Source organism: Rattus norvegicus, chromosome 9 (genome assembly GCF_021556685.1).
Source record: "Rattus norvegicus strain SHRSP/BbbUtx chromosome 9, alternate assembly SHRSP_T2T, whole genome shotgun sequence".
Lineage (NCBI taxonomy): Eukaryota > Metazoa > Chordata > Mammalia > Rodentia > Muridae > Rattus > Rattus norvegicus.
The window spans coordinates 22,136,147-22,148,275 of NC_141542.1; the positions used below are offsets into that span (position 1 = coordinate 22,136,147).

At 41.8% G+C, this 12,129-nt stretch overlaps 1 protein-coding gene across 1 annotated transcript; it reads right to left on the minus strand.

Annotated features, from left to right (window-relative positions):
* Positions 1–1,769: 1,769 nt before the first annotated feature.
* Positions 1,770–9,914, minus strand: LOC148003493 (uncharacterized). Its single transcript, XM_087567916.1, has 6 exons — positions 9,904–9,914; positions 7,109–7,263; positions 6,233–6,392; positions 4,768–4,899; positions 3,923–4,106; positions 1,770–2,558 (listed from the first exon to the last, which is right to left on the minus strand). Exons 1-5 carry the CDS (start codon positions 9,912–9,914, stop codon positions 4,052–4,054), a joined length of 513 nt encoding a protein of 170 aa, XP_087424042.1. The 3' UTR covers positions 1,770–2,558; positions 3,923–4,051.
* Positions 9,915–12,129: the final 2,215 nt, after the last annotated feature.

The window sequence follows — 12,129 nt, forward strand, 5'->3', positions numbered from 1 at the left end:
GCCTGCTGTGACTAAAGAGGCAGATTTTAGTTCTAAGTTCAGTTCATCTCAAATAGCCATGTGTGACCAGTGGGTGCCATTTGGACAGTGTAGCCACAGAAAACTGAAGCAGTGTAACCAAAGACTCACCTAGGAGTCAGTTGACCTCCTAGAAGGTGACTAGGGAAAACGTTGGCAATGATAGCCTCTTGGGGAGCTTACCTTCACCAAAAGCAAACTGTGAATCCATTACCTATGGGGAAGGGGAGGGGGGAGGGGGATGTTTGCCTGGAAACCGGAAAGGGAATAACACTCGAAATGTATATAAGAAATACTCAAGTTAACAAAAAAAAAAAAAAAAAAGAAAATATCATCCTGAGTGAGTTAACCCAATCACAGAAACACACACATGGTATGCACTCATTGATAAGTGGATATTAGCCCAAATGCTGGAATTCCCCAAGATTCACAGACCAAATCAAATTCAGGAAGGATGATCAAAATACTGATGCTTCACTCCTTCCTTTAAAGGAGAAGAAGAATCACTATTGAAGGGATAGGGAGGCAAAGTTCAGAACAGAGCCTGGAGGAATGGCCATTCAGAGTCTACTCCATGGGTGGCCTATACACATACAGTCTTCAAACTAGATAAGGTGGATGAAGCTGAGAGGTGCAGGCTGACAGGAACTGGATATAGATGTCTCCTGAGAGGCACAGCCAGATCATGTCAAATACAGTGGCAAATGCTAGCAGCAAACCATTGAACTGAGAACTGGATATCAGTTGGAGGAATTACAGAAAGATTGAAAGAGCTGAAGGGACTTGCAACCCCATAAGAACAACCATGCCTGCCAAGCAGAGATCCCAGAGACTAAACCACTACCCAATCACTATACAGGGACTGTGCCATGGCCTCATCTGCATGTGTATCAGAGGATGGTCTTCTTGGGCACAAATGGAATGAGCAGCCCTTGGTCCTGCCTAGGCTGGGAAAGTGGATGGCTGGTGAAGGGAATACCTTATAGAAGAGGGGGAGGGCGATGGTATTCAGACTTATTTCTGGAAAACAAGGAAGGAATAACATTTGAATTCAAAATGAAAAACTATCCAATTAAAATTCAACAACAACAAAATGGTGTTTAGAGCTTCAAAAAAAAAAAGCCACAATCAGGAAACAGAGAATTGTATGCTTCTGGTTTTCTTCAAATATGCTCAGGGCCCGGGTCAGTACTGGGCCCAGGCTGGACCAAGCAGGTTCCTGCAGCTGACTGCTCCTCTATTCTTGTTTCCAGAGGCATCATGCAGATTAATATAGGGCCAGAGATGTGGGCAGAGCTGGGCAGAAGTGGCTTTCTGTCCTGTGGTCTCAGGATTATCTGCATTCCTGGGTGTTCAGCACTCTCTGCCACAGAATTTGGGTGCAGGCTTCCCGATTGCTTTCAACTCAATTATACCATGTTTATATTTCTTGGGAGATATTACAGAAAAATTAATGTATATCCCATTAATTTGTTCAACACTCTCATCCACAGAGTATAATTTAGATGTAAGTATATATTTGACAGCAAGCATAAACATTGGGTAATCTATGCATGATGAACTTGAAATTCATAGAGTTGGAAACACAGTGAACAGTGACTGCGTAACTGCCTTTGAATCTCTTTCTTACTGGGAAGTAAGACTGATGCCCAGTCCCCATGAGAATGCACAGATCCCTCCCTCCCTGACAGCTGTGGGACTTCAGATATAGACACTAATGATCAATAAAGAAGGTTCTTAAGAGCGAAGAGTTTGAGATTACCCCTTTATTCACCAGAATACATCCAATTTACTGGATAGTAACCAGATGCAGGTAGTCAATATATACAGTCTATATCCTTATCAAAATAGAAACGCAAATGAACAAAACAACAACAGATAAATAACAAATCTTCAAATGAATAGAAGGAAAACAAAATAACCAAAACAATTAAAAATTAACCAAACTTTAAATAGAGGAATTGCACTAAGCATTTTTTTGCTGCTCCTTTTGCAGAATAGACTTATGGCCTGTGGCTTGCCTTGGAGACATAGTAGACAAGCAGTTAGTGATGGCAATAATCTTTTGAAGAGGAGTGGAAGTAGGTCTGTTTTGTTGGAGTGGGGGAATTAAGGAAAAAGCCTACCAATACTGAGTATAAATGATATTACAGACTTTGTCACAAAGTCTTTCCAATATTGTGAACTGATCTCCATGAAACTCTTCTGGATGACCCATCAGGACAAGTATAAATTTACATGTGCACAGTCTTTCTGGATGACCAGCAGCTCTTGATTGATGTGCATCAGCCCTTCTCTGGGTCCCTCCAAAAGTGCACACATACTGGAGAGCGGGGAGGTGAAAGGACGGCCTATTCAATCCAAAGAAGTTAAACTAAAGGAGGAAAATGCAGCCCACAATTGCTATGGACATTACAGATGAGACGCAATAGTGGTGTATTTGCTGTGCACACTTAGTTCTCCTCCTGTAGCTCTTCTCTCCAAGGGCGATGTTGTCCTGGTCTGTGTCTTGTTCAAGTTTCTGCTGGAGAATTTCAGACCTAGCAGAGCAAGGGAAAACGATTTAGTGAGTGGTTGTCAATTCAGCTCTCCCTCTTACATCAGCTCTATTCAGTTGGACAATCCAGCATGACCTGTCAGCTGAGGTCAGTCCCTACATCCCCAAGTGTCATAGAGTACCTGGGCTTGGATTTATATCTCACCTTTTGAAACTGCTAGAATTTGAACTGTGGACTATGCACTGTGCTGGAATTTAGAGAAAAATGAGCATATTTTGTCACTGGTCCAGGTTTATTATATTGAATAATAACATTGTAGCTGGGTCTGAATCTGAGTTCAAGAATGGTATGAGCAACCTAGAATACCATGTGGATTCCTTCTGGAGAATATGCCCAGAATTGTGGTGAAAGTTCTGATTATGTTAGCACTGAAGGAACCTGCCTAGGTTCAATTTGTAACCACTGAATCTGCAAATACACAGAGAAGCCATCTCACTTCAAATTCATGCTCACTGCACAGATCCTGTAATCACTGAGAATGTGCACCATGCAAATCCTCATAGCACACACAAGGAACAGTAAAGTTTATTGTGATGGAGATACATAACAGCACCCCTGTAAGACTATGGTTATTGTATGCAATTCGTGAGAGGACAGAAGAGAAAATGTCCTCAGATCTTATCAGAGAGTTAACAGGAAAAAAGAAGTACAAAATACAAAGAAATCCTGAGGATTATACATATTGTGTCATGGACAAAATTCACATAAACTGTACCAGAACAATACTCTGGGTAGTTCTTTAGGTGACTGATGGGGAAAACCTTGTCAGTGGTCAGCCATCCAAAAAGGATAGTTATATAGGGACAGGAAATCCAATTGGCTTCTACCAGTCTGTGTTCCTACCTGATCTCAAAGATATCAGAATGCTTCTACAATGTTCCTCCCAAGCCACTTTCCTGGGTGATCGGTTCTTTCTGCTTCAGAATGTCCTGCATTCTTTCCTCTAATCCTTCTTTATCCTGGTCATCAGATGAGTGTACTGTCAATGGAAGCATGCATGCATGTGTGCACACACAAATACACACACAGACACACAGACACACTAATACTAACTCGCAAACACACAAGCCACACATAGCACCCTCCACACATAATGGCATGTAGTGCTGTGCTGTGTGATCAACCTATCTCCCTTAATAAAGTGCAGATTCTCCAAGAGCAGGAGCATTTGTTTTCCAAACATGCAGTTTCTTGAAAAAGGGCTATCTCCACGGAAACCCATGTAAACCATGACATACATGAACACTTGGATGAGACAGAAGACAGTACATGGATCAGCCAATAGACAGTTTGTCTATGTTTATGGTAAGACATGAGGACAACCTGACCATGAGGCCTAACCATACCTGCTGTTGCTTGGCACTGGGGACACAGATGTTCATTCCGGGCTCTTCACAGAGCCTCTTTGCCTCCACAGAGGATGCTGACCGTTCAGTCTGCTCCACCAGCAGTTCTCTCTTCTCATTCAGCAAAATCTATATATTGTTCTTCAATTGAGTTTGTTCACGCAGGAGCTGGGAGTGCCTGATGCTGAACCACAAACAAAAACTGGTAAATCCCAACCAGTTTCTATTTGCCTGTCAGTCCTGCAAGTCCAATCATCCCTTCAAGGGTCCTCATCCCCAGACATCCCCAGAATAGAGCCACACTATACAAGTTAGCACCAATTAGAGGAGGTCAAATCCAGAATCCACATTCCACATGAATCAAAGTAATTCTGATAATCCTGACACTAAGACGGTTTATATAAATCAAGTAAGAAGAAATGGTCCATAAGGGAGCTCATATGTCCATAGTATGCTGAAGTCATCTACAAGTAGAGGTCATATGCCCCCTGAGGGAGGATAGAAGATCCAATAGCTATACAATCTTTCCATGTGTTTCTCATGGATCATAGACATCCTGTCAGAGTCCTAGAGATTCAGAGTTGATTGATATTCTGATCATGGTGCAAATCTTTTCTATCTAGAGGAACCTTAATGCGGAAAATAACGAATGGCGGGTCTTCTACACCCTTCACATGTATGACAACTGAGTCCAAGAGCTACAAATCCAAGACCCTTGCCACGAAGCAGGTTTCTTGTTAAGAGTCAGACACTACAGAACCAGAGCCCTGACTTTTGTTCAAAGTCATACAGAACAGAAGCATTTCCTGCCTAGTGCTGGGTTCTCATCTCTGTCAGCGACTCACCGGTAGGAACTGTTCACTTGTATGAGCTCCTTGTACCTCTCCATGGCATCACTTATTGAGTTGGTCATCATTTGCATAGCCATCATTCTCATCTCATCTTCAGATTGAAGTATTGGCAATTCGACATCCAGCCTGGGTTAGGTCATGGCCCAAGGAACAAATAATGTTTTGAAGTCATGATTTCAGAATTAGGTGAAATGTAAATAAAAAATATACAATAAAAAGTTCAAATTCAAGGAATGGTGGAAGGGAAGAAAGTGGCAAAGTCAAAAACCAGACCAAAACCCAACAGTGAGACTCAATCCACAGAAAATATTTCCATGTAAATAAGCAAACACTTGTTTTGAAATAAGGACTCCTTGGAATCCTGAGGAGATATGATTCTGCAAAGACTCACTATATAGGAGTGGGCAGAGCCTGAGTGCTGCCTGTTTGAGAATAACAATGGTCAAGACCACAGTGACCATTTCTAGGTCACAATAAACAATCCCTGGATAGTTAAAAAAATAAAAAACTAAAGATCAAAGCAGGTGAAACAAATTAGGTAAAATCAGACTGTTCTCTCAATTACTTAAACCCAGTATATAGCACATACTTGCTCCTTTGAAGTAGTTGTACTGATTAAACTTATTATCCTGGGCACAGGACAACAGAGCTGCGGTACCAATTGGAGGGACCTGACCTTCAAGAGCTGGCCAGGTGAGCATGATGGAATTGACTAGTTTAGGAAGAAGATTCCTCCAGTCTGTGCCACAGCTTTGGGCCCAAGAGAAAGCTGTGATGACATTTCTCTTGTTTTGAAAGCAGGTATACTCAATCCTTGGTTTCTATTGTTACATGAATTCTCAGGGGGCATAACTATGTTTGACAGGGAAGAGGATTTATAGCATCTCCTCCCGTCAGGAGAGTCCTGGGTGCCACCAAGGTATACAGAAGGAGCAAAGTGCTCTGTTGATCAATGTGGGCCTCCACGTACTCATCACTATCATGACCTGCTAACTGTCCATCACACAAATCCTCAGACCCCATCAAAGGTCCCAGACGTCCTGATCCTGAGTAAAACACCAACAAATACATCCACATATATACATACCAACCCATATCCAAACACATTTAGAATGCCAACTACATCCATGGAGGTGCCATAGAATCAGTGTATAATGAACAAATTCAGAGGAAAAGAGTGATGAACTGCAGGCATTTCATTCACACACACACTTGCAGTAAGTGTGACCAGGTCCATCCAGCTGTTGACAGAACCAATGCATCTCCAACCACCTCAGGCTCAACTACAAAACAGGTTAACCCTAAACACACAGCACCTAGCTTACCTCACAAGCTAATGCATGCCAAGTCTCCTTAAAATCCAGGATGAGAGGTGAAACTCTCACATGCTATGAGGAAATCTCAGGTTAGAAGAGAGAGAGCACAAGACAGTGAACAGGTTACTGGGCATAATGATTACCTGTGGTCCCAAGCATCATAGATATAAAGATCCAGGATTTGGTAAAGTTCATCCCTCTCGAATTGACACTTCTGGATTTCAAATTTGAGTTCCTCCAGTTCCTTTAGACACTCCGTTTGCTGACTGATGACACTTTGGGATGATGCCTTCCTACCGAAACCTGTAGATAGATAAACCCAAGTTAATTTGCATATTTGATGGCCCATGGGAGGAAAAGACCATTCTGAATACCAAAAGGCTGTTGAGGAAGATGAAATGGTAGACTGGGTGAATCCCTGAAAGAGCAGAAAAGCTATTTTGAAGCTGGACTTTAAGCTATGACCCTCTTCCCAACCTCTAATGCCATACACGTGCTACACTCACTATTACAGGACCCCTGGCACTGAAAGTTATAACCTGACTGAGACATAAACATCTGGGATAATGTTATCTCATATCAGATGTGGTGCAGTTAATCCTGGAGTTCATAATGCTTAGCCCCATCAAGCTCTAATCATCTGTGTTCCAGCCCAAAGTGTCTGAGAACTCAATTCATGACTAGGGGTGCATCCTTCCTTGTTCTCGCCATCAGACACTTATGTAACCTACAGTAACCTAGAGGATGAAGTGCTTCAACTCCCAACCATGGATGGTTACATTGTTAATCTCACAGTGCCTCCTCCTGCCATTCATTGACACTCACAGTTAAAAAGCTTCAAGAAAAGACACTGAAGGCTTACCACTTTATGGCTTTCTCTCAAATTAAAGATTAGGAACTCCTGACTCTTGGTTTGCCTTTGAAAAATCCCAACTCTCCTGCTTGTAAGGCCTAGCCTTAGAAGGCACATCTCAAACCTACCTCCTTGAGGATGTTCCCCAACTCTGCCCAGGACTCACCAAGCCTTCCCCAGAATGATTTCCTTCCTTCCTGTGTCACTAGAGAGGGTGTCAGCTTCCCTCTGACCTGGTATGGTCTCTCCTTGATCTCCCCTTTCCTTCCGAAATAGCCTGAGCAGCTGGCGAAACATGCCTGCTTGTGAACCCAAAGTGAACTGAAGAAAGATCCCAAAGGCAGTTGGTGTCACCACAACACTGGTGACATCACAGAAGATTCTAGGGATCTCTTAGATACAATAGATTGCCCAGTGAAGTGCTTACTGGTGATGTCACTGGAAAGTTCTATGGTCTACCTACTAACCAGCTCTCCCCAAACTAATGATTTTCTGTTTGGACCCTTTCCTCCAGTCTCTCATGTGTCGCTGGGAATACCATTTAGCAACCTCTATTTCAAAGCTAGATATTTCTCTCTGCTTCATTAGACGTCAACAATGCTTTTGCTGGGGAGGGTTGCTTACAACCCTGAATTGGAGAACAGATTTTTCTTAGCACCCAAATCTCTAGGGACCAGGGAGGAGGGAGACTTTTCTTAAAAGTAAATCTACTACTTGTGACAATGCATGTGACACACATTTCCATTCCTAAGCTTTTCCCTTTTTCTGGAGGCCAATATATTTCTTCTATACCTCTGAGTGTATAAAACCTGGAAATATTTGCTTACTGTGCAGTCCTTGAAAGCCGACATTGTTTCCATTTACATATCCATGTATTTCACAAAATCAATGGTCTATAATCATATTTTTTTTGCAATAAAAACTCCTTTTCCATGGGAACATAGGGATCAACTACAGGGCATATATAAAAGAATAAGTTTCTGTCCCTTTTATATATTATGTAGGACATCTTCCCTTTCTCAAATATAACAAGACAATTAAATTGGACATCAGTGAGCAAATGTCAACGTGGACCTTGTGTTACTACATTGTAACTACGTAGCCATCACTTTTACAATATCATTCTTCCTGAATAGCAAAGTCCAGGCATGAGAATATTGGGGGCTGCACCATGATCTTTTACTTCTAGCAAACATAAGAATCAGGAGGACAGGAAGGGAGTGGAATGGCCTGAGGTTAGGTTGAAGCTCAATTTTAATGGGTCCATAAGTTCAGGAGGGTGTCCATTTGGCATTGTGATATGTGGATTCTTTCTTCTTATCCTAGGTTTTATAATCCCACCTGAATGTGTGCTATAATGCCACCCAACCTCACAGATGTAAGAGTGAAAATCATATATGACGTTTCTGGGAAGATCTCTGCCTTTTCCTACCATCTGGAGTTATACAACATCACTATGCAAAGCTCAGAAGAGAGGGGTGCAGATGTGCGTGCCTTAGAAGTTGAGGATCTTTTCTTCTGATTAGGGCACTTGTTTTTCCTATGTAATTTTTCCCTTGCTCTTTTACTAATGGTGGCTGACTTCTTTTCTGGCCTGAGGTAAACTGGAGTCCAATCTTGTGGATTACTGAACCTTCTATTTTTGAGATGACAGGCCCACCAAGGGTCCTACTGCATACAGAAGGTATAAGTAAGTCTCATGGCTGGAGTAAGTTAAAAAGGTCTGTGACAACAAAGAACTAATTAAGAAAACAAGAGCCCAGCTACTCATCAAGATCACAGTTGTATGATAGTAAGAAAATGTGAATAGGGCATCAGGTGAAAAGATAAATTAATTAGGAGGTCATAGGCCTAGATGGGTTATCCTTTGCTCTCAGTGGAGCTGCCATTCTTTCTGCCATTCCTCGCCCTCTGCCACATGACCAGAGACTTCCCCAAACAACTGGCTGACCTTGCCAAAGACCTGGCAGGGCTTCTCCCTGTAGAATAGGAAATGCAGAGTCCTTGACGACTCACCAAGAGGTCTCCTCCACACAGGTTCCTTGTTGTCAAAGGGAAATGTTCCTGCAGAATCCTGCCATGGCAGCAGGAATTTCAACCTGGCTGCCCTTGGTCCAGCTCACTGGGTGCAGGCCTGAGGCCCAAGGGTATCTGGGGAAAGAAGCAGCACGCACTACCTCACAGCTCTCTCTTTGTTGGATGCAACTGCAAGGACTGTGATAGGATTTTTGTTTCTTTGTGTGCTTATTAGAAATACCTACAAAGCTGATTAATGTTGTAACATGCCTTCACACCCAGCATGCAGAATGTTTTTAAATCATCGTTGTTCCTGTTTTAGGTTTGGATTTTGTTCTTTAATCCCCTCAGGAAATTTCCCTGTGCTTAGAATATTAAGCACATGCTCAGGAGGGATCGATTATTCAAGTTAGCCAAAGCTTTTGTTCTCACCATCACTCCACAGATGATGCCCTTATTTACTTTCAAATAAGAAAACAGTCATAGAGAAGTAAATTAACCTGTAAGCTATCACAGAAGAAACACATCATGATTGTGGAGTGGCACCCCAGTATTTTGTATTTCCTAAGTTATTTTTATTTTAAACTTTTTTATTGGATTTTTTGTGTACATTTCATTTTTTTAAATCCTTAACGGTATCTTTTATTCCTCTCCTCCCATTTACAAGGTGGAATTTCACCTGTGATTGTTAGTCCAGATGGTTTGGTCAATGGCTTAGACATCACCTTGGCCTAGTTTCCTTGGCATAAGCTGAGTTAGAAGCAGACTCAAAGGTTCAGGACTCAACAAATAATGAATTCCACTACATCTGGATCCCTAGACTCACACCCAGGAAGGGACTGGATTTCCATTCACTATTTAAAAAAAAGATGCAGTTCATTAACATGTAAAAACTTTCTCAAGTATATTAAAGTGTTTACCATGGTCATACAGTTTTTCAAATACCTGGCATTCATCTTTTTCCAAATCCTAAAATTTCTTTCTTATTCACATTTTCTTTTTTTGATTATCTAAGTATTATTATCATTTTTTAAAATTTTAGTTTTTTAATAGATATATATTTTTTATTCAAACTTTATTCCCTTTCCCAGCTTTTGGTCCATAAGCCCCCCTGCCGTGCCCTCTCCCATATCTATGGTCCCCCAATCCACGCCACTTAGAAACCCCTTCCTGGACATTCCCTTGCACTGAGGGTCCCACCTTGTTAAGAATATGGGCTTCCCCTTCCACAGGTGCCCCAACAAGGCTATTCTCTCCTACATATGCAGTTGGACCCCTGGATCAGTCCATGTATAGTCTCTAGCTAGTGGTTTATTTGGTTGGCATGACTGTTCTTATGGGGTTGCAAGTCCTTCAGCTCTTTGAATCCTTCTTTTAATTCCCATAAAGGGCGTCCTGTTCTCAGTTCAGTAGTTTATTGCTAGCACTGACCTCTTTATTTGACATGCTCTGGATGTGTCTCTCAGGGGAGATGTATATCCGGTCCCTTTAAGTAAGCACTTTTTAGCTTCATCAATCTTACCTATTTTTGGTGGTTGTATATATATGGGCCACATGTGCACAGGCTCTGAATGGCTGTTCCTTCAGTCTCTGCTTTAGATTTAGCCTCCATATCCCCTCCTATGGATATTTTTGTTCCCCATTTTAAGAAGGAGTGGGAGCATCTGAAGTTTGGTCATCATTCTTCTTGAGCTCCCTGAGATCTGTAGATTGCATCTTCGGTAATTCGAGGTTTTGGTCAATATCCACCTATCAATGAGTGCATACTGTCAATGAGGGGTGCTGAGAATCTGGAAGAGAATGGGGGACAAGAGACGTGACGAAGGACTCCAAGACAAGAGTCTGATCAAGGCGACAATTTTATTTTTCCCAAGGCTGAATTTGTACCATAAAATGGGTAACAGAGAGAGGAGAGAAGTAAGAAACATTTACCCACGCCAAGGACACAATATTTGTGTGGTCAGGGAATCGGCTGATGTTGACAGGTTGTCAGAAAGGTCACAGGTTTGTCATATCTATTAATCAACAGGATGTTGGTTTTTCAGTAAGGTTACAGGTCATGACATTGGGTATCTTAACGTCACACGTTATCATATGATTATTCATCTTGACCACCACATTTGTATTAGTCTTCTGCAGCTGGCTGGGGATTTTCCATGAACCCAGTCATACTTAATGCTAACCATAATAATAACATCAATAATGGAGGGCTTCAAGGCCATCGCTCCCAACAGCATACCAAGTGTGTTTTTCTGTGATTGGATTACCTCACTGTGGATGATATTTTCTAGTTCTTTCCATTTGCCTATGAATTGAACGTAGTCATTGTTTTTGATAGCTGAGTGGTACTCCATTGTGTAGATGTACCACATTTTTCAAATCCATTCCTCTGTTGAAGGGCATCTGGGTTCATTCCAGCTTCTGGCTATTATGAATAAGGCTGCTATGAACATAGTAGAGCATGTGTGTTTGTTGTATGTTGGAGAATCTTTTGGGTATATGCCCAGGACAGTTATAGCTGGGTCCTCAGGTAGTGGAATATTCAATTTTCTGAGGAACCTTCAGACTGATTTCCAGAGTGCTTGAACCAGTTTGCCATCCCAGCAACAATGGACAAGTGTTCCTCTTTCTCCACATTCTTGCCAGCATCTGTTGTCACCTGAGTTTTTGATCTTAGCCATCCTGACTGGTGTGAGGTGGATTCTTAGGGTTGTTTTGATTGGCATTTCCGTGATGACTAAGGATGGTGAGCATTTCTTTATGTGCTTTTCAGCTGTTCAATATTCCTCAGCTAAGAATGTTTTCTTTAGCTCTGAACCCCATTTATTAACAGGGGTGTTTGGCCCACTGTATTCTAAATTCTTGTGTTTTGTGTATACTTTGGATATTACCCTCCATCAGAAGCAGGATTGGTAAAGATTCTTTCCCAATCTGTGGGTTGCCTTTTTGTCCTAATGACACTGTCCTTTGCCTTACAGAAGCTTTTCTGTTTTATGAGGTCCCATTTGTCGATTCTTGATCTTAAAGCATAAGCCATTGATATTTGTTCAGGAAATTTTCCTTAGTGCTCATGTTTTTGAGACTCTTCCCTACTTTTTTTCTATTAATTTTAGTGTATCTGGTTTGATGTGGAGGCCCTTGATCCACTTGGATTTAAGCTTTGTACAGGGT